Source organism: Gymnoscopelus braueri, assembly GCF_963280865.1.
Source record: "Gymnoscopelus braueri genome assembly, chromosome: 5".
In the NCBI taxonomy this organism is placed as follows: Eukaryota; Metazoa; Chordata; class Actinopteri; order Myctophiformes; family Myctophidae; genus Gymnoscopelus; species Gymnoscopelus braueri.
In genome coordinates this window covers 41,864,324-41,887,383 of record NC_137606.1, presented here as the reverse complement: position 1 = coordinate 41,887,383, position 23,060 = coordinate 41,864,324, and the positions used below count along the sequence as shown (strand labels likewise).

General features: G+C 40.7%; 2 protein-coding genes across 2 annotated transcripts; one reads left to right on the top strand and one right to left on the bottom strand.

Annotated features, from left to right (window-relative positions):
• Positions 1-691: 691 nt before the first annotated feature.
• On the top strand, positions 692-8,119 carry LOC308085359 (uncharacterized protein). The gene is made up of 6 exons (XM_080428497.1): positions 692-795; positions 1,688-1,782; positions 2,551-2,707; positions 3,627-3,821; positions 4,527-4,577; positions 5,866-8,119. The coding sequence occupies exons 1-6, from the start codon at positions 714-716 to the stop codon at positions 6,639-6,641; spliced, it is 1,356 nt and encodes a 451-aa protein (XP_080284623.1). The 5' UTR covers positions 692-713; the 3' UTR covers positions 6,642-8,119.
• A 2,363-nt stretch (positions 8,120-10,482) lies between these two features.
• On the bottom strand, positions 10,483-20,415 carry rhbdd1 (rhomboid domain containing 1). Its single transcript, XM_080427900.1, has 8 exons — positions 20,221-20,415; positions 18,230-18,394; positions 17,043-17,322; positions 15,756-15,888; positions 14,372-14,460; positions 13,550-13,606; positions 12,625-12,756; positions 10,483-11,307 (listed from the first exon to the last, which is right to left on the bottom strand). Exons 2-8 carry the CDS (start codon positions 18,380-18,382, stop codon positions 11,195-11,197), a joined length of 957 nt encoding a protein of 318 aa, XP_080284026.1. The 5' UTR covers positions 18,383-18,394; positions 20,221-20,415; the 3' UTR covers positions 10,483-11,194.
• Between the last annotated feature and the right edge of the window lie 2,645 nt (positions 20,416-23,060).

Genomic DNA, 23,060 nt, shown 5'->3' with positions numbered 1-23,060 from the left:
TTGGTTATTTCATACTTGAAACACCTTTTAGTATCATCTCAATATATTTAAGCAAGAACTGTGGGTGATGTTTGGTATCTAGTTAACCACTTTAAAACTGGCATCCTTATTTTGGGGCATGTCATTATAGGATTTACAAAAATGGCAGATATACATAATGCATCGCATCGTGACCCACTGTGATCTTGTAGATCTGCTATTTTTGCTATTTGTGGTACCGGCAAAGTATATAGGGCATAAGTGGTTAACAATGGCTCAACTGCATCTTTTCACCTCCTCCTTTAACTCACTCTCTCTTCCTGTTTTCTCCCCTCTTTTCACCCCTGTCCTCCCGTTTCATCCCCTTGTCCTCTCTTTCATCCACTCGTCCTCTCACTCTCCTGTTTTTTCTCTCTGTTCCATGTTTTCCTCACTAGCTTCTCCTCCGTTTGTATTTTCTCTCGCTGGCTCTTACGGGCGAGGCAGGCTTCGAGGGTCCAGGCGAAAGACCGGAACCGGATTTTTTCCAGATTGGCTCCGGGTTGGGCATTTACCATTTTAGTCCCTGACCCTGGATTGGACTAGAGCGTGGACAGGAGGAGGTGGAGGAAGAGGAAGGAAGGAAGGAGCCTAGCGAGGAGGAAGTCGACATGTCTGGCGTCTGGCGGGAAGATGATGATGAGCCGTACAGGGTGGGGGGGCGGGGTTCGGGAGGAGGAGCAGGAGGAGGAGCGATGAGATCCAAACCTCGGTTTACCTTCACGGAAGTCAAACTCCTCCTGGATGAGGTGAAACGGAACCGATACATCCTTCTCAGTGAGTATTGTGTGTGTGTGTGTGTGTGTCTGTGTAAAGTAGTAGTGTAACTGTTCTCTAGAGCAGGGGTTCCCAAACCTTTCAGCTCGAGACCCAAAAGGTACATTTGGTGTCTCCCTGTGACCCAAACATACAAATATACATTATGAAGACATATTAAAAAAATAGTGAATATAGACAGTCTACAAGTTCACAACACGTCACTTTTGCGACTCGCGATTTGTTTTGATTTTGATTCGATTAAAAAAAAAAGTGTTTGAAAAAGGTCCGATTTTTTAAAATTATTTTTGTAATAGGACATTTACTTGAGACTCACAAAAATCTGTCAGCGGCCGACAAATGGGTCCCAACCATAGAGTTATAATATATCTAGAGGGCAAACTGCCCCGCCCCAGCTATTCATTTCAAAGAAAGTTGCTCACTGGCGTTTGAAGCACCTGGAAGAACGCTCTACTTCCGCATTTGGGCGCCAAATTTGTGTGCCCAAATGCGGAAATCTTGAGCATGGAGCAGGCGCACTAGGGTTTCAAACATTAGAGGCAGTGGCATTTTAAATGCGAAAGTATTGCAATCCCAGATTTGACCACCAGACGACGGCCGCTTCACTGTTTGGGCTCTAGAGTACAGTTGTATGTACGGTATTAGTACTAGCTGAATGATCATAAATACAGAAGAAGACTAATGGTCTTTCTCCTCTGTATTCCCCTGCTCCCTCACATCTGTTAATAATTTCTTCCAATCTCCTACCTGTGTTTCCTTTCTCCCTCACTCTCCGTTTCTCTCCTTCTGTCTCGCCCTTTTCCTCACCCCCGTTTCCTTACTGCCCTCTCTATTTGTTCCTCCCTCACTCCCCTTCTTCTCTAATGGTCTTCCCTTCTGCTCGTCTGAGCAGAGAGGTACAACAACGGAGTTTCAGCGGATGCCAAGAAACAGACATGGGCTGAGATAACGGAGCTGATCAACGACCTGGGAGAGAACCACAGAGAGGTTACTAATACTATACTCGAGAAGTAACAGCCACACTTGTTTTGCAATATTGTGCTGGAAAAGAGAAGCTTAGTAATTTGAGGAATTCTTAGTAAAAAGAGGAAAATTATCAAAAGAAATTGTCAAATACATTCTAAATGTAAAAGATAAAGGCAAAAAGAGACCATCTATAAGCTCACAACACGTAAGATCATAGTTGGACTTGTAAGTGGTTAACTTTGAACGTTATTATCAATAATGGTAGCAGTCAGAGGAGTTACTTGAAGCAGAAGTAAAATCAGCGGCTAGTATTTTGTATCATAAACGATATCGTTCATATCGTTTATGCCTCATTCAAAGAGATTGATGTTTTTATTCATGGTGAATACAAATGGTCTGTTTATTTTTAAAAAAAATCTTAAATTTTTATCCCACGATTTTGTAACCCGATATTTTTTACACCCAGTGCCAATTGTCTATGTAATCCTGGGCACTACCTTCCCTCTGCCAACCTAGGGAGGCCAGGGCCGAGCTCATGCCTCCTTCAAATGGTCTGTTTATTGCCGTGTAATATGTTTTCTATGTGAATGTACAAACGACAGTTCTAAAAAAAAAAAATCTTTTGGCGAATTAATCACAGGAAAAAGAAGGGGGGAAAAACGACCCGATGTGTAAGGACATTTGTAATGACCTTTACTTGGGTCAAGCGTACAGTAGTACGTCTAGATGTAACAGTTTCAGGTGTGTTCTTGTGTTTTTAAGGTGTGTATCTATTTTTCCACCTCCCAGGTTCGTCAGATCATGAAGAAATGGGCGGACCTGAAGTGTGACGGCAAGCGGCGCATCGCCGCCCTCAGGGGCACCAACAGCTCTACGCTGAAGAAGAAAACCCTGGGCCCTATAGAGAGGATGGTTCACAAGATCCTGCTCATGGCCCCTGGATCAGGTAGAGCAGTGATACTCAACCTTTTTCCTTTCAAGGACCCCCGGTGTGATGTGCATTAGTTCACGGACCCCCATTTGATGTTGATTTTTAGATATTATTTCTGGGACTCCGCTCTACGCTGTGAAATCCTCTGTGTTAATTTAACTCTCAGAGTTAGACCCATAAAAATCCATTTGGACCCCTGGTGGTCCCTGGACTCGACTTTGAGAAACGATGAGGTAAAGCAGGACATTGCAATAACCTCAGAAACTCAGCCCAAATATTGACGTGCCTGAGAGGTCGGCGCAGATGGCACGTCACATGCCCATATATGGAGATACCCGTGGGGGTGTGCCCAGATTATGTCCATATATGGAGATCCCTGACGTCGGCACGAATCGACTGTTAGGCAACGGTTTTATGCCCATGTATGGAGATCCCCAATATCAGCGCAAATCCACGTTAGGCAACGTTTTATGTCCCAGTACTAAGTGCCTGGATTATGCCCAAATATGGACATGCCTGATGTCGATACTAACGTCATAGCTAACTGACTGCTGCGTACCGACACCTGAACACGCTGATCAACCAACGCCTTTCTTTGAGACGCGGGGAAAGCTGATAACGCCATGTGAACGTGAACCCAGAATTTGTCCCCAATTCAGGGAACCATCCTCTCTACAGGGCCTGGGATCTTCTTCCTCAGCATAGTCTGGTTGCTAGGTCATCTAAATGTAGTTAAAGTATGAACACTGTGCCACAGCAGGCCCCAAAAAGTACACACACTTTGAATTTGCATTACACAAAGGTTATTGAGGAATGGCAGCTTTAGAATGTAATTTTCACACGGGTGAAGCATAAATAATGGCAATCACACAGAATTTATCTAGGCTTGGTAAGGAATTTTGACGGTCTATTTTTTTATCCACTGATTGGACAGATGGTAACAGTGATCTGGAATGGGACGATGAGGACGAAATGGATTTAAAAAAGTGGCAGATGGCGAAGGGCATCCCCCCTCCTCCCACTCCAGCCTTCAACTACCTGAGCACAGTGGACAACAATCCCCTCACCCTACCGGGAGGCTCCTCCTTCGACGTATCGCCCCTCTCCACACCCGAGAAAGAACCCAGTGGTAAAGACGATTTTGTTTTGGTCTGGGTATTGCCTGGTGCACTCCAATTCTGGCTAAGCTTGTATTTCCTGGTCATCAACTCTTGGTTTTCTCAGAGTGCAGACTCCTCTTTGATTTAGTGCTGTGACGTCACATAAACACAAGAAGTAACATGGCGATGTTCGTAGTTGAAGAGGTTTGAGTTGTGTTGGGACCTTGCCATAATATTCCTCCAATACAAGGATATCTGCAGTAGTTGCTCTGTTGGGGGGAAATGGATAATCCAAAACAGCCTCCCTTTTTGATTTGCATTGCAAGGTGAAACAGGTCCCAAAGTCACTCTTTTGAAGATCCGAATCTAGATAAGCGGATCCGGTCCGGGTCAAGAATCTGCTTTGTTTCCATTAGTTTATGCTAGTCTCACTTCTCAATTTCTGTGATATTTGGATTATCCTTCCTTTTTTCTTTTCTCAATGGAGCAACTATGGAACATATCTCACCAATATTTGGCAAGGTAACAACTCAACCCAAACCTCTACCAAAGTGTCATTTTGCTTTAAAGCTTTGAACAAGAAATGACGATGTGTTTTATGGTTTTAAGCAGACTTCCAAAGTTTATTTCAGGCATCAATTGTATTCTGACAGGTACTTCCCAGATCCCACTTGGCATGAACGCACCATTAGCTAAGGTAGAGCTTAGCTGACTTTTTTCCCCCCTCTCTCCAGGGGATCCTTTCCATGCCTCTTCTGACTTAGAGTTTGACCTGATTGAAGATGGTAAGAGTTTTGCGATAAACATACTGTGTTTCCCTAAGAAAGTTTAATAGTGGGCGGCTGGTGCAAGAATGGTGTGTGCGCATGTGTGTGTCGTGTTACGTGTATGTATTCTATCTCAATGACAACACTCAATTAGAGGATTTATACCAGGTCAATATCTATTCTGATATTTTGGAGAATAGGAGGGCCGATATCATCACCCTCCCCCCCTAACATTCTGGTATGCTAAATGTATTGAACATCTGTACCCTTAAAGACTTCAGATTTTAACTCCACACGTGTCTTTCATTCTAGAATGGCATGTTTGTTGTTTTCCCTATTTCAAATTTGAAGCACTTTGCTGAGTATTTAAAGCAGCATGTATCCTAGCAGCCCTATTCTGGGTATGTCATAACTCATAATAGGTGAACCTTTGCCAAAAATACCAGATCTACAAGCCCACAACGAGTTCCAACGTGACAGGTCGTGAGCTTTTACAAGTTTAGGCTATATATATATATATATATATGAAAAACGTATGTTGTGTATCAGTGGTGCTCAAACCTTTTCATGTCAAGGACCCCCAAAATTATATGTATTCGGCCGCCGACCTCCATCTCAAAATATCTAGTTCCAGAGACCCCCAGAAGCAAATATTTGAGTAAAAAAAATTCTTTAAAAAAATATATATTCAAAGATTTGCATTCAAAATACAATGGGAACCAAAGTTCCAATATAAATAAAGTTTTATTATCATAATTTATTATAAGTTATCCAGATAATTAACAATTGTATCAGCATTGTGCAGTTATCTCATTTGAAAAAAACAACAAAAAACATCAGGTTGGTGGAACTGATATATTGTATCACTACTCTCAATGTCTTAAATTTATTTTATACCTACTGGGAGGGTAGTCAGTCACCATACAGTATGTGAATCGTCATTGCTGTTGACTCATAAAATTTGCAACCCATTAAGACGGCAAAGTAAGTAGCCTTGGAAACCAACGCTTTCTGAGCCACATGGCCCCTAGTGTGAGGCAGCTTGATGTACAAGTACAAGTACACATAGAAGTGCACACCCTAGACATGATGAACCCCGACCTCCCAATCTTAAGGCCGTTGAGCTGAGACAGCAGAACAGAAAACTAAAATGATGAACACAAATGCAACATGAGATGGGGCGATGTTCAACAATCAGACGATAAATGAATACATTATTGAATGCATATGTACGTACAGTGTATATTTTGTACACAGGATGTGTCATTAATTAATACATCTGCTTAATTTGTTTCTGCTCTGGCAGATTACGACGACGACGACAAGGAAATGGACTCCATATTCTCGCGTCTCCCGTCGTCCTCTGCCTCCCTCCCCCCCCTCGACCCCCTCCTCTCCTCCGGCGAGGCGCTGCTGAAGATCAAACCCCGCCACACCTACTCCAGAAGCATGCCCAACCCGTCCGCCAGACCTCCCCCCGGACCTCTCTCCTCTGCCGGCGCCATCGTCAACCCCTCCCCTTTCCTCCCGCTGGCCTCCGACTCCCCCTCGTCCTCCTTTCCCATGACGACGTCAGCGGGGAGGGAGGACGCTCCTCCTCCCGCCTCCGCCTCGTTCGCCACCAACGGCACCACCTTCCATCCCGCCGCTGGCGGCGCCTCCTCGTCTTCCGCCGGTTTTCCTCCGACCCCGTCCTCCTCCTCTTCGTCTTCCTCCGCGGCCTTCCCCGCTCCGCCGCCTCCTCACTCTTACTCCCAGCCGCCCCCGTACCTCCCGCACGGCCCCTCCTCCTCGGCCCCTCGGCCCCAGCTCTCCCAGCTGGCGGCCCAGAGCCTGCAGCAGCAGCACGCCAGCCGCCTGTTGCTGTCCTCCGTCTCCCACTCTCTGGAGAGCCTGGCCCAGTCCGTGCAGCTGCTGGTGGAGAGCCAGCAGGAGTTCGTGCAGGAGTCGCTGCACATGCAGCGCGAGACGGTGGACATCCTGAAGGACTTCTCCGGCACGGTGCTCGCCATGCTCGGGGACAAGTCCGGCGGCGGCAGCGCTGGTGGTGGTGGAGGAAGTGGCACTGGACAGCGTCCGTGAGCAACGTCGAAGTCGGAGGCGGTCGGCACGGTTCCCAAGAAGGAGGGGAGGCGGATGGACAAGAACACTGGACAGAATCCTTCCATGCAGTGGAAACGATTGGAGAGAGATTTGATTGTTGAAGTTGAACGGACAAGGAGGTTTAGGGGTTAACCACTTGAACCATAGCGTCCCTATTCTGGGGTGAACATTTGGCGCAAATAGCCGATCTACAAGCTCACATTGAGCTGGTAGATAGGCTGTTTTCGGCAAAGGTATGTAGGGGGAACAAAGGGAGGGGGGCTATGTGGGGTTTAAGTGGTTTAAGCACAACCACGATATTTCAGTTTGTAGAGGATAGGAGACATGGGTACGGGTGGTGGGGTGAAAGGTCATGGGTGATGGGCTGAGGGTGACGTTTGTGTAAGCAGCAGGTGATGCCATGCTGGGGTGCAGATGGACGCACACACACACACACACACACACACACCCCCTGTGTGTCATATGAAAGGAAATGCTACATTTCTCTTGCACATCTCTTTTCGTTTAGTTTTTCGTTTAAGCGACGATATACGTAGGAGTTCACAGTCGGGGAGAACACTCACAGTAAAAAGAGTGTTCATTTATCTCTGAGAATGTGCAAATGGACCTGCCAAAGTTTACAGTGCAGGGGCTTTATTTGCTTAGAATATGGAATTAAATTATAACTGACACACTATGGTTCAAAGCAGCGGTCAGAATACTGCTGTTTTTTTGTTGTTTTTTTGTGTTGAGAACTACTGTTTTTAAAGGACACTGAAAACAAAACGTAACTAACCTATAGTTTATTAATGATGGCAGTTGTACATAGATTCTACCCTAATGGAAATGAAACACCCACATGTTGAATGGTTCTTCAGATATATGCAAATACGAGTGTGCTTTTATTGTGTTGCTAAACAAACTCTTACAGATGACCATCATGCTAGGGATATTTACTGTGGTCAGAGAGAGAATAAGGAGGGGAGCTGTTACATATATTTTAAAGGAACTTAACAACTCTTACAATAAGCCAGCTCTGTATCGGGTTGTACAGACACATGGCCATCATTCTGGCGAGCCGTAGCTAATAAATGTCAACTCTAGTAGGGAGGGTGTTCTTTTCATTTATTGAGTACGAGTGTGATTATCAGTGTTGGAGAAGTTACTTTCAAAATGTAATGTTACTTTTCAATTCAAAGAAATATAATACGAGATTACTTTCTGTGCCAAGTAACAAAATATTATTGCGTTACTTTCACAAAACACCCTTAAATTGGGTGCAAATTTAAAGGGATATTTCACTATCAAAAAAACTTTTGGTCATTGTATCGTCTACTCAGGCTTTTGTGAACCCCCCAGACAGTTTTTAAGTTGCTTGATTCAGTATTTAGATATTTGATATTCATTTTATCAGACACACCCACTTCCTATACAAACCCATTGTAACTTCAAACTCCATTTTAACCATGTTAGATTCATCAAAAACACCCGTCCTTGGTTCTGGTGACTCATACCGCCCCCCTAATGCGTGAGGGGGCCGTGTTTTTTCAATTACTTTTTTCATTTATTTTTAATATTTTTCTTTGGAAATGAAAAAATTTAAATACAATAGAAAAATAAAATAAAATAAATGAAAAAAATTAACGGAAAAACACGGCCCCCTCACGCATTAGGAGGGCAGGGTGAGTCACCAGAACCAAGGACGGGTGTTTTTGATGAATCTAACATGGTTAAAATGGAGTTTGAAGTTACAATGGGTTTGTATAGGAAGGGGGCGTGTCTGATAAAATGAATATCAAATATCTAAATACTGAATCAAGCAACTTAAAAACTGTCTGGGGGGTTCCATAAAAGTAGACCATAAAATGACCAAAAGTTTTTTTGAAAGTGAAATATCCCTTTAATAGAGGACAATGCCAATATTGGTATTAAAATTATATTTTAGCAGCCTGAATTAGAATGTCCTGATTAAACACATTAAAATCAGAAGTTGCAGTGCTCTCTATATGTGCAGGGTGCCGAATCTTGAAAAAAATAGTTAATGTGTAAGCAACTACACAGGCATAGCATTCACTGCAAAATATATGGGGTGAATTCTGAAGTGAACTGAGCCCACTTAACATGTCCGTGAGCGTTTTGCTTTGAGTTAACGAACCACTTAATGTCACATGAACATGAAGAAAGTGGCTCTTTGAAGAAAACATAATATATATTTTAGTTCACATTTGTCAGAGTAGTAGGGCCAAAATCAGTTGAGTGAAAATGTGTTCATAATGCAGTGGAAGAGGAAACCATTTTAAAAGTGCTTGTTTTAAGTGTTAATTTAATCTGTTCAAAATTCATTCTCTTTGATTGGGAAGGTCTGGTTTCTGTAACAGCCACTTTGTCAGGTAATCAACCATCACTCAAGATGTACAGAAACCAAATCTGTTTGTTGGTGAAAGTGATAACAGAGGTTGGGGTTAATTTCTTGCTACTTGAGTACAACAGTGTTTTTTCCAGGGGTCCTTGACAGTGTTTCAGAGGGTCCCCAGCCAAATGAGCGGTTCACTGTCACTATAATTCGATTCACTGGGAAATTAATACAATATATTTCTTAAATTACCAAGTTAATGACTCTTTATGTTCATTCATCCTATAAAAGATCTGGACACACATTTTAATGTGTGGTATCTTTACCAGGGGTTGCCTTCCTTCCATGTGCAAATGCCTGTGAAACTATTAAAGATACACAGGGTTCCTCAGATGGAAAACAGATTTTCCATGATTTCCCGGTGGTGCAGAAACATAACCAAATACCTGAAACTAGCACGTTTTGCTGTGAGTTTGACCCACCGTGTTACACTGCAAATCCCCAAAGAGAACTTGAGCTGTTTTCTTTGCTTCATCAGCTGCCTGTTGGTGTCAACTGAACTCCTTTTAACCTATCTGCTGTAACACTAGGCTGTGTGATGTTTCCTACAACCAAAATAAAAATAACTTTACTATATGAAAGTCTTGGTTATGTGTGATCGCTGCATTGTAGTTGTGTCCAGTGATTGCGTGGTGATTAAGACTAGTGGTGGACAGTAACAAAATCTCAACACAGCAATGCATTGATATTCAGAAAATATACTTTGTTCTTTTGAATAATCCTTTTTTTTTACTGAGCAACTTTCACTTGTATTAGTGATTAGAGCAGGATCTACTGGTACTGGGGTTGAGTACATTGTCCACCACTGGTTGAGACCATTATATACCTCAATTCACTCAGAGCCTTCTCTTCTGTACCTGTCCTTAACTTTTAGAGTATCTTTCCTTTGCTCTTGTCCGTATAAAAATATTTGGGAGTAGACCACATTAAAATAATTCATGAATTTATGAATGAGTAAATATTTATTTATACAAAAACATAAATTGCAAGAACTGCTGTATTTCATCTCAAACCTGTTCATTTCAACATTTAAGACATCGGAATGACAATCAGATTTCACTCTACAACCGAGTGCAAAATACTGTACTGAATTTTTATACCACAGATTGTCACATCTAATAGGAAATATAAAAATATATATAATGTGAATGCAAATGCATCACACTGCCTGATCATCTGGAATAACTTGCCTCTGGAACACCCCTCCAGCTCTTCATTGACAAAGGCGATATTACATTCTGTGTTCGTAAACATTGTTAAAAGTAAACGTTAACATTTTTGGTTGACACTATTACAGCGGAACCGCTGATAAAACTGGACCTGGTAGCCATTTTACAGCCAACTGTCCTAAGATAAGATAAGACTGCCTTTATTAACCCCTGAGCAGCAATTCAGGGTCCAAAGAAATGAAGAGCAACAAAGTTAAAGGTAGGGTAAGTGATATTTTTTGGTTAAAACAAAAAGTATTTTGTTAAAAGGTTAAAATACTATATTCTGATAGTAATCATTGCTATAGAGTGTTTGTTCAGTAACAGATGTCTCCCTGTCTCTCCAGCTCTTTAATAAACAGAAAATACATTTTTCGGTAGGTGTCAAAATCTCAGCCAATCAGGAGAAAGTACCCATTTTTAAGCTTAATTTGTATAGTGTTCCAGTTAAAATTTTGTCTGCTCATTTCTTAGTGTCATCACTTCCAATTTCACTTGTTTAATCTATATCCTGATTGAGTTCTCTGTCCTGGTTGGATAAAATTGGAAATGAAACTACAAAAAAAAACAAAAAACTACAAAATACATTTTCTGTTTTATAAAGAGCTGGAGAGACATGGAGACTTTTTATATGGACAGGACACTCTATAGTAACGAGCACTATCAGAACATAGACCCATTTTGCAATTATTTGAATAATTGCAAATCACTTACCCTACCTTTAAGTAGTAGCATGTCCGTAGCCTCCACACCAACAAGCGTTAAGCCTGATTTTAACTAAGTCGCACAACGGTGTCCCACGCCGAAAATAGCCAATAGATTGGCTATTTTCGCCGTAGGACACCTTTGCACGACGGAATATAAATTAGGGGTGAGAAGTTAAGAAGAGTCAGCTTCAGCTGTGGATGGCGGCTGTGCTTGAGAGAGGAGGTTCAGTGATCAAACCTCCTCAATCTCCTCCTCCGGATCTCCTCTGCATCCTCCTCCTCTGGCAGGTTGAAACCATATGGAGGAGGAGGTACAGCTCCCTGCTGACTGGAACCTCCTGCAAATACATGAGTTTGACGATGATGACGAGGATTATTCATACAGTATCTTCTTGTTTTGAGCGTGTTTTTTCTTTTCTTTTCTTTTCTTCAGCCTTAACCCATTAAAACCGGGAAAGCTTCTGTGTCATTTTACATTTTAGCGTTGGCTATTCAAAAATAGCAGATCTACAAGCTCTACTATTTTTGAAAAATCCGTGTGAGAAAAAGTGTGAGAACTACTGATTTAGAAGCCATTTGTAGAATCGGCCTCAGGGCTTGATGGGTTAAAGGAATAGTTCACCCAGAAATGAAAATGCTGTCCTATCAGTTGAAAGACAGATGTTTCTTTATCCAAACAACACAAGAAAGAGTTTGCCAGCAAAAAAAATACAATAAAATGACTCCATGCAGCTTGTGCAGCATAATAAATAAAACCAATACATTGAGTGCAAATATTCACTAAAGCTGTTGTTTTCAAAAATGTTCACGCTAAAGGTCCTTACATCTCGGGAGCGTTTATTTTGTATAAACTAATGAATAATTCTCATTCATTTAAGCCATGGGTCTTACACGTTTTTCAGACCAAGGACCCCTTAGCTGAGAGAGAGATGAAGCAGGGACCCCCCACTACATACAGTATACAATTGTGGTGCAGATTAAACTTTTTCATAGATTTCATAGATGGCATCATAGACTTGTTTGACAGCACAGTCATCAATCACAGTGTATGTTGGATTCATGTTCATTTGTATTTTCAGACATTTAACAACTTAAACACTCAATACGTAGTAAACTTGACCTTTGGCTCTGTACTTGGTCTGCTCTTTTTCCCCCTCTACACCAAACCTCTTTGCCGAAAATAGACGATCTACAAGCTCACAACGCCCCGTTGCGAGCTTGTTCTCCTCAGAATAGAAATGCTAGGGTTCAAGTGGTTACAGTAAGAAAAAAAAATCCCATCACACACTTGTTGAAGACAAGCTGTTGCTTATGGCTTCAGGCAGTACTACTTGTCAACCAGCAGGTGTACTACTTGACACCAGGGTCTAAATAGTCTCGCGTAGCCAGACAACTATTCCACAATCTCCGAATGCTATATAGTCTGGAACTACTGTACACCTCCCGAAAGCCGAGAACAGAAGGTGTCATCTGCTTGTCATTTCCGTACTGATTAGCAGCAAGCTATATATGCTTCGATTATTTTTTATTTAATAACTGGCGGTAAAAGGTCAAGGTTGGCATTAAGCTGTACGACTCAACTATGCACACTTATATGTTGCTATAATAATAATAATAATAATAATAATACTATTATTATCATTATGTTATATTACCTGTGTTATTCAGGCTGTTTGTGAGTGCAGCTTCATACTGTTCCTCTTCTGTCATTCCTGCTGTGTAACGTGTGTAAGTTGGTGTTGAACTCTGGCTTGCCGAGTAAGGACCTTCTCCCCTGCCACTGTAGCCTGCATGGATGGACACACACACACACGCACACCAAGAAAGAGTATGACACATGAGCTGCACAGCAAGTGACCTCAGCGAGGTGAGTGTGAGTGTGCATTGGGAGCCCTTAAGCCTTAATAGTCCCGACTTGTTTTCCATAGATTTTTCAGAAGAAAGGACAAAATGCTGCCTGCGAGTATTTAACATCTTATTGGTTTCATAGCATTTACTGCCATTACAGTGCATGACAAAACCAGAATCTGAACTAAGGAAAGGAAAAAGGCATTAGAATTAGTTCTCAAAAGCCTTTTCGTGCAAAGGACCCCCAACTTGATATACATTTGGCCGTGGACCCCAATCTGAAAATGTTTTGTGCCAGGGACCCCCCAGAAGAGAAGTTTTGTGTTAAAACATTCAGAATTGATCAAAAATGTTCAAACAATCAAGATTTTTCAAAATGTTCAAAAATAGCAGATGACATCTGCTATTGCCATCTGCTGTACATCTGATGTACAAGCTGTGAGCTTGTATATCTGCTATTTTTCTAAAATCTAAAATGACGCCAAAATCTAAAATGCTTTCCTGGTTTTAATGGGTAAAAGAACGGTGAGATTCATCAAGGTTCAATGATCTCTTTCTGAAGGAGTTCTTGAAGGAACCTTCCGGTGTCCTGAGGTCGTAAAGTGAAGAACCTTTGAAAGGTCCCTCAAAGCTCTTTACTTTAGAGTCAAACAACCAACTGGCTCAACTGTCCTCTCAACAGCGGAGAAACTAACAGTTCGGGTCATCATGAATTTTCTTAAAATGTTGTACCTGAGGAGTAGTGGTGTGTATTTGGTCTGGAATAATATCCATTTGATGTCACAAATCCTGTTGGGGGAAGAATTGCAGTTAATGTTCTAGCAACAAAGTTGACTAAGGAACCACAAATTTGACAGTGAGGCCTCCTTTAAATCTGAAGTATTTTGTTAGGGGTGGCAATAATAATTAAAACGCACGTGCACACACACACACACACACACACACACACACACACACACACACACACACACACACACACACACACACACACACACACACACACACACACACACACACACACACACACACACACACACACACACACACACACACACACACACACACTCCAATTAATCCGATTATGTAACATTATTACATAATAGTGTAATCGCAATTATTTGAGATAATCGCAATTATTTTTGCGTAATCGTCAAAATCGTTTCAATGTTGAAAAATACATTTCTAAATATAAAAAAGCAGAAATAGCAGATCTACAATATTATATTACATATTATATTATATTATAGATCAGCTATTTCCGCTATTTTTGAAAGTAATTTTAAGTATAAACTATTAAATACCGGTATGTATGTTCTTTGTATATTCAAGTTATTTGTCATATTATCTGCCCTGTGCAATATTTGATTAGGAAGCCAATAAGCTAAACAGAAATGTGATTTTTATTCATAAGTTCCACGACAAAAACACAATTAAATCGTTAATCGCGATTATTTGTGTGACAATTAATCGTCAACTTAAATTTGTAATCGTGACAGCCCTACACACACGCACACACGCACACACACACACACACACACACACACACACACACACCTGCACATTTCTTCATGACGATCTGTAGGGGTCCAATGGTATACAGCAGACCGACCAGGATACCAGCAAGATGACCAATCAGAGATGTCCTGAAGATGTACAATGTACTGCTATCAACATTGTGGTTCTGAGACACGCAGCATTTATGTTTATACATGTTATAGCTATGTCTAAAATGTCATATGCAACAAAAGTATGCCAATAAATGCTCCTAAACACACTACCCACTTCTGAGTCATACTATGAGGGGAGCTCATAGTGGACTTTGTGCTTATGTGGTCAGGGCCATAGACGTATATCGTCTCTGTCCGGTGGAAACCTCATATTTCCAAAACAGTTTTGGGTGGATTTGGCCCATCACACAAAAGAAAGAATTCTTCATCTCATCCATTAGTTTTTACACCGTCATGTGTGTCACCCAAGCACTCAATGTCATGATGCACTATTTCCCTACTAATATTTATGGTACTAATGGTTCATGAAACACATCATAAGAGCCCGTGCCCTTTTCAGCCAGGTAAAAATATAAATACTTCAAAACATACATATCGTCTCTGTCCGGTGGAAACCTCATATTTCCAAAACTGTTTTGGGCGGATTTGGTCCATCACACCAAAGAAAGAATTCTCCATCTCATCCATTAGTTTTTACACCGTCATGTGTGTCACCCAAGCACAATGTCATGATGCACTATTGGTACTAATGGTTCATGAAACACATCATAAGAGCCTGTGCACTTTTCAGCCAGGTAAAATATAAATACTTCAAAACCATATCGGGTGCAGGCTGATATGGTTGCATATGACAAAATAGAAAATAGAAATTTGCATTTCAATGTGTTCTGTGTACGGGTGTACACAGAACACATTGAAATGCTAATTTCTATTTTCTCAAAATCAAAGCCTGTGCACTATACAGGTCTGGCACAGAAATTATCCTCTCAAACATCAAAATGCGCAAACATCAAAATGCGTAATGCAGTATGAGGCAGTACGTCACAATGCACACACAACACACTGGACAGCGCAACATGTTGATGTGAGTGCCTTAACCATTAACAGAGTTTTGGTTAACGGTTATGAAAAACCATAAAAAATGGTCATCCTGTACAACCCACCATCCAATGCATATTTTCGTAATATGGAACGTCCACGGGCCACAAGAAACGGGCCACAAGAAAACTCCACAGGGGCCGAATTTGGCCCGCAGGCCACCAGTTGAATATCACTGACGTGGGGGCATTACTTTACGAAAAGAAAACACAAAACGTTTAAATATGGAGATGAGAGGTTTCTGCCCGACAACAACGTATATGGTCAGAGCAATAACTGATCCAGTCATAAGGGTGCACTGGGTTTTCCTATTGCGACCGGAGGAGACTCACCCGGGCGCTGTTAAGTGAATCAGCACGAGCTCCACCCAGCTAGCGTAGTGATTGGCCACAGGGACGCCCATCACATAGGTCACGCCCCCGGGGTGGTAGTGGTTGTTGACAACCTTGAGAGCAAACAGGACACCTGGAAACACGGAAACAGTATTACGAACAAACAGTATTAACCGTATTATTACCACGGAAACAGTATAGCTGTCACATATCTATCTGTTAACCACTTAAACCCTATACGGTGGAGCGGAATCCCTAAGGGCTCTATTCTAGTGTCTTTTCTGTTTTCTGCTATTGTGCGGAAAGCCTTTGCTGAAAATAGCCGATTGACAAGCTCACAACACGTCGCCTTGTCGGTATTTTCTGCACAAGTCTTCCCCACGATAAGGATGTTGGGGTTTAAGTGGTTAAGGAGGACAGATGTAACTAATGGTCATCATAATTTCACCAGCCACGTTTTTAAACCAGAATAACAACTTCGATAATGATCTGATTCTAAAGTTGCTAAAGTTTCTAAATTATGGCCAATGAGTTTCACATGTTGGTAAAAACAACATAATCCACCCCCCTCCCAACTCCCCACTGGATCCAAGACGTTTAATACATACATTAAAGGTTGGATCGCCTGCTATGCCATTGAACAATCCCAGACTTAAATAATAAAACTTATAAAATGTCCTACAAAAATCTAATGGAGAAAAAAGCATAGCTCATCATATCTCTTTAACCTAACACCTCCAAACCTCACACTGCAATAGCAGTGTAACAACACCAAATCTCTTCACCAAATACATTTTCGCAGAATGTTCGGCTATTATGACATACACAGAAAAGAGACACTAGGGTTCATGTGGTTAAGTAATACATTTCCTGAAAGTGTAGATTGCTATGTTAGGGAATTTCTATACTATGCGGTGATATGCAAGATTCATATACTATATCTGTGTATAGATTTGAGTAAATACTCATACATATGTTGTACAGACTGGTAGCTAGATTGCTTCATCACTGTCAGCTTGAACTGCTATATTAAGAATGATGAAACGTGATGACACATATGATATCTGGATGGGTCAAACTGACCAGTTACTGGGCACTTGTGTACTGGTCACTAAAGGTTTAATCAGAGGATTTAAATAAAGATATTAGGATATCAACATGGATGCTGAAGCTGGATGCAGGATGCTCATATGATTGAAACACTGTGTAGGTACAGTAGGTAAGAATAGATTGCCTGTCATCTTTGCTCAAAGTGCCTTTTCCCTCGAGAGAGTCCACAACAGCTACCTGAGAAGCCCACAGCACACTGCATGCTGAACGACTGGTCCTGGGTGAGCTCCGTCAGGCCCGCCTCCAGCCCCAGATAGACCAATCCCGTGAGCAGGGAGAAGACGGACAGCAAGTAGACGAACCAGGCTCCGCCTAGCCGTTGCTCCAGCTTGGTGCCCTTCCACAGGAAGGACGCCATGTTGAAGTAGAGATGCCAGTCGTCGGCGTGATGCAGCGGGGAGAGGAGGAGCCGCCGCCAGTCGCCCCTCCAGTACGCCTGCTGGACACTCACACAAGCCTGGGGACATAGTGGTGGCGGTGGCAGTGGCAGCACATTGTTATAGGGGTGTAACAGTTAATCGATTTAATTGATTATAAAACATTATAATTTTTTTTACATCGGAATCCATTGTGAGCTTTCAAGAGTCCCCTACTTTGGACGGGATTGACATGCAAACTGTCCAACCGTTGATCTGTGACGTTTAGGGCCAGTCGTTTCTGAATCAGTGCTACAAGAAAAACAGATCTGCATGAAACAAAAGGCTTTTTTTCAGCCTCCAGGTAAGATAGTGCTGGCTTGATGAATGTGTTTCCTGGCGGACTGAGTAAAAAAAAAAAAAATGCACCCGTATAATGGGACAGATGGTCAGAGCACAGCAGTATCCCTGCAAATGATATGTATTACCTCGGTGGTTGTGAAGCTTTTTTGGCTTTTTTGGAAAATAATATGTATTACCTCAGTGGTTGTCAAACTAACATTGTTACTTTGTAGCACCTTACATTTATGTCATATTACGGGACGTAAATATATAAATCTTCCCCCAAGATACAGTATGTCAGATACAGTATGTCACGAGGAAAACGAGGAATGTCGGTTTCCATTAGGACAAATTGAAAATAACTTTGTACTTAACCACTTGGAACCCCAGCGTCCCTAATCTTGTGGTAACATTCACCAAAAATAGACTATCTACGAGCTTGTAGATCTGCTATTTTTTGGTGAAGAGATTTGGTGTAGATGGAAAAAGAACGCACCGAGCATCTCAGGTCCGTTTGACCAAGAATAGAGGGTTACGGTCAAAGTGGTTAAACTGAAGTGATATTGATCAATTCCAAACATTATCAAAGTATTCTGCGGCGCCCCTGGACTTGCGTCACGGCACCCTAGGGTGCCATGGCGCCCACTTTGAGAAACCCCGCATTACCTGCATCAGCGGAGCAGCGGGGAACAGGAAGAGGTACACGTTGAGGCCCAGGACGGCCAGCGTTACGGGGGGGATGTTGTCCACACCCACCTGGAACACCTGGGAGGCCAGGAGCATCAGGCCCATATGGGAGCCCCTCTGTCGGCCCCTCATAGTGACAGCAACCTGACAACACGTCATCAAACAGTTGCGGGGTTATATATCGTCGCTGTCGGGCAGAAACCTCTTATCTCTATATCTGAACTTTTTGTGTTTTTTTCCCGTAAATTAATGCCCTAATGGATAATAGTACAGCGTCACACAGAAGTAGCAGATCTGCAAGCTCGAAATGCAGCGCAAAGCGGCACGTTTTTGAGCTTGCGGATCTGCTCCTTTTGCCATTTTTTTTATTTGAATCCTGAAAAGTAACAGTTTTGGACTTTTGAGATTTTCATTTTCCGATCCTGTAGGTCAAAGATGCATTTCAGTCTTGCTACCAAGTCCCATAACACACAGCTGTGCATACTGTGCCAGTACTCCTTCTTTGTCCATAGAGAACATCTGGTTCGTTCTTTCTCCATAGAGAACATCTGGTTTGTTTTGCCTCTATGATTTTCTCTTGCTTTATGATATATGGAACAACTCCTAGAACCCTTTTTCAGTCTGCATAAGTAAGTGGCCTTCATGGGAACCAATGGTTCCTGAGCCATGATGTGGCCCATAGGGTCAGGAGTCTATCTCCTGTTCCTCAGCGTGAGGAAGCTTGATGTACAAGTACACAACCTGGACATGATGCTAGTGTCATTCTATGTCACAGGGACTTACCCCCAATACAACCCTTGATGCTGAGTGGCCAGCAGGAAGGGTACGATTGGGTACCATTTTATAGTCTTTGGAATGACCCGGCTGGGGATTGAACCCAGACCTCCCAATCTCAGGGCAGACACTCTAACCAATGATCTGGTAAATATAGGCTAATATACCGTACATATCAGTCTGCATATTTGATTTGTATATTATATTTGGTGATGTGTTTTAGTTGATGTAAGTATCAAATATCTCTAGATTTAAATTGTTACTGAACAAACACTTCATGGCAATGATTAAAGAAGTGATTACAACTTTTAGTTTTAACAAAAAACATATAGGCTATATATCACTTACAACAGAAAACAAAAGATGCAGCAGAAAATGGAGAAAGAGGAGGACTCAAAGGCAAATTAAAATGACCAATTTTGCTATCTTGTTCACCCCAATATCTTAGTTACTGTGAAGTAACTAAGATAAATGACTTTTTGTGTTATTATGCTTTTAGCACCTTTTGATGTGCCTCTGTACCATTTTTGCAAACTGTTAATAAAGTATTCAATCAGATACATCTAGACTTACATGGTTACAATAACACAAACCAACAACCAGTGGTGTAAAGTAAATAAGTACATGTACTCAAGTACATGTACTCAAGTACTGAAGTACAAATTTGAGGTATTTTTTACTTTACTGGAGTATTTCCATTTTTCAGTACTTTTACTTCTACTCCACTATACATTTCAGAGGCAAATATTGTACTTTTACTCCACTGCAATTATTTGAAAACTTTAGTTATCATAAGTTATACATTTTGATTATTATTACAAAACACACATTAACCACTTCATCCCTATGAATACGTGGGCTATTTGAAAATAGCAGATCTACAAGCTCACAACAAGTTGCATCCCAACACATTGTGAGCTTTTAGATCTGCTATTTTCAAAGCATTTTTATACATTTGGAAACTTGTGAAATGGGACATTCTGCATAATGAGTACTTTTACTTCAGTACTTAAGTATATTTTAATGAGAATACTTTACTTTTACTCAAGTACATTTTTTATACCAAACTCTTATTTGTAACCGATTGTTTCTACCTTGTGGTATAGGTACTTTTACTTAAGTACAACATGTGAGATGTGAGTGAGTACTTCTTCCACCACTGCCAACAACCGTTACAAGTAAATAAACACACTTACTTTGACCGGTTAGTTTTCCTCGATGCTTCACTCTGTGCTCAACTGTTTAGCTGTAATGTAGTTACAAACATTGAGGGATGGTTGCTCTCCTATCTAAACGTGTGTCAATGAACTCCAGGAATATGAAACATTCACACCACTTTTATCTTTCTCAGTTCCACGTCAGGTGTGTGTGTGTGTGTGTGTGTGTGTGTGTGTGTGTGTGTGTGTGTGTGTGTGTGTGTGTGTGTGTTTACTATTTCTGGACATGTCATCATGAAGTGAACAACTTACTGTGATGATGTGTGTGTGTGGAAGGAAGAAGTGTTGCCAAATTTCGCGAGAGAAATAAGCAACCAGGTCTATGAAAACAAGCCCGAAAGAAGCGACTAGGCTACGGCTATTTGAAAATAGCTGATCTACAAGCTCACAACGCTTTGCAATGCGACGCATTGTGAGCTTGTAGATCTGCTTTTCTTTTTTAAGAAAAATAATCTTGAAAAACATTTTCAGATGGGGGTCCACAGACAAATACATTAATCTGGGGGTCCTTGACTTGAAAATGTTTGAGAACCACTGGTTTAAACAACATTAGGAAACAAGACAAATAAGCAAGTACACTTTAGAAACAAGCCCACAAACCGCAACCCGCAACTACCAATATTTACAAGCAACTTTACAGAAAAACAAGCCCAAAGTCACTTATAATAAGCAGACATGGCAACACTGGAAGAAATGTCACGTGGTAATAACAAAGTCACATGGCTTGCGCAGGCGCAATATTAGACGATGGTTGTCTTCGCCCCCTACTGGTTGTTATATTTATTTATTTATTCAACTCATCTTAAATAACTATTTATTTATTTATTTACTCCTATAAAATAAATAAATATTTATTTATATAACTCTTTTTAAATAACTATGTATTAATGTTAATTAACTCTTCTTTATTTATTTATGTATTTTATGTTCAACTCGTTGTTACGACGACTCTTGTTGCACCGTGTTCTTGCAACACATGAATGAAGGGAAGAATAATATTTTTTTATCAGGCCTAAAAGAGATCATTCTACTACAATAACATTTTTGCCCTATTTTTATAGTCTTTATTTGGTGGTATAGCTCAGTGCGGACACTCTAACCACAAGGCCACTGAATTAATTCGCCTACAATGTTAATAAATTAAATATGGTCATTAAAAAAAAGATAATTAGTCCCATTTATCATTTGGAAACGGTCGCTGACTGTGGTTGTTTTAATGGCTGAGACCAACAGTGGTTCTCAAAGTGGGGTCCGGGGACCCCCAGGGGTCCTTGAGGGGGTTCCAGGGGGTCCCCAGCAAAATGTGTTAATAAAGCATCACAATCATTTTAAGCACTTTATCAATGTATACGTTGGCTATTCAAATAGCAGATCTACAAGCTCGCAGTGGGTCACTTAGCTGCACTGCGAGCTTGTACATCTGCTATTTCTGAACATTTTTGAAAAATATAGAAAGTGTTTGAATTTATTTTTTCATATTTTCATTTACATTTCTACAAAATATCTTTGAGATGGGGTGGGTCCGCAGCCAAATATATACATTTTTGGGGGGGTCCTTAATTGGCATGAAAAAGTTCAACTGGGCTAAAGTAGTACACTAAAATGACCAGAAGGTGTCGCCACACACCACACTTCACACGGAGTTCCCTCAGTGAGACAGCAAGCAGTGGTGGGAAAAATGCTCGCATTTGTTACATAAAAGTATCAATACTGCAATGTAGAAATACTCTGTTACAAGTAAAAGTCCGGAATTCAAAATTGACTTGAGTAGAAGTACAAAAGTACTGGTATCAAAATATACTTAAAATACCAAATAATCATTATGCAGAATGTCCCGTTTCACAAGTTTTCAAATCTTTTGAAAATAGCAGATCTACAAGCTCACAAGGTTCATCACAACACATTGTGAGCTTGTAGATCGGCTATTTTCAAATGGCCCAAATCTATATTGGGCTGAATTAAGTGATTGATGTATGTTTTGTAACAGTAAACATAAAATAAAAAATTCAAAATCTACAAAGTAACTAGTAGCCTAACTCATGTTTTCAAATAATTGTAGTTGAGAAAAAGTACAATTTTGCCTTTGAGGTGTAGTGGAGTAGCCTAGGCTACTCCACTACACCACTTATATAAGTAAAAGTACTGAAAATTGGAAATACTCCAGTAAAGTAAAAAATACCTCAAAATTGTACTTAAGTACAGTACTTGAGTAAATGTACATAGTTACTTTACACCACTGCATTGAGCTGTATATGAATGATGTTTGAACGTGAGAACGCCACTCACAATGCAACACTGTTATTACTACTCACACAATAGACACACTGATCTGTTATTGAGCTCCACAGACAGTAAATCACTTCATTTCAAAGTAATGTGCTACTACTTTAACTGAGTTATAGGTTTAACAGCGTTCTTCTTGGGATACAACATGTATGAATAAATAATTAGTAAAGTACAATAGTATTGGCATCAAAATATACTTAAAGTAGGCTACCAAAAGTCAAAGTACGAAGTTCATTGTGTAAAATGTCCCATTTCACACGTTCAAAATGTATAGAAAGATCTTTTGAAAATAGCCGATCTACAAGCTCAAAATGAGTGCTTGTAGATCTGCTATTTTCAAATGGCCGAACTATATATATATATATATATATATATATATATATATATATATATATATATATATATATATATATATATATATATATATATATATATATATATATAGGGCTGAAGTAGTATATGTATGTTTTGTAATAATAATCTAAATCTACAAAGTAACTAGTAGTAACTAAAGTTTTCATATACTTGTAGTG

What these genes read in the sequence shown, in the direction of transcription:
- rhbdd1 (XM_080427900.1), bottom strand. Translation starts at nt 18,382, where the DNA reads ATGAGGGGCCGACAGAGGGGCTCCCATATGGGCCTGATGCTCCTGGCC. An exon ending in CCGCTGCTCCGCTGATGCAG is followed by an intron (nt 17,323 to 18,229) that starts GTAATGCGGGGT and finishes CTATGTCCCCAG; the next exon opens with GCTTGTGTGAGTGTCCAGCA. An exon ending in TACACACCACTACTCCTCAG is followed by an intron (nt 12,757 to 13,549) that starts GTACAACATTTT and finishes CCATCCATGCAG; the next exon opens with GCTACAGTGGCAGGGGAGAA.
- LOC308085359 (XM_080428497.1), top strand. Translation starts at nt 714, where the DNA reads ATGAGATCCAAACCTCGGTTTACCTTCACGGAAGTCAAACTCCTCCTG. An exon ending in GAACCGATACATCCTTCTCA is followed by an intron (nt 796 to 1,687) that starts GTGAGTATTGTG and finishes TCGTCTGAGCAG; the next exon opens with AGAGGTACAACAACGGAGTT. An exon ending in GCTCATGGCCCCTGGATCAG is followed by an intron (nt 2,708 to 3,626) that starts GTAGAGCAGTGA and finishes CTGATTGGACAG; the next exon opens with ATGGTAACAGTGATCTGGAA.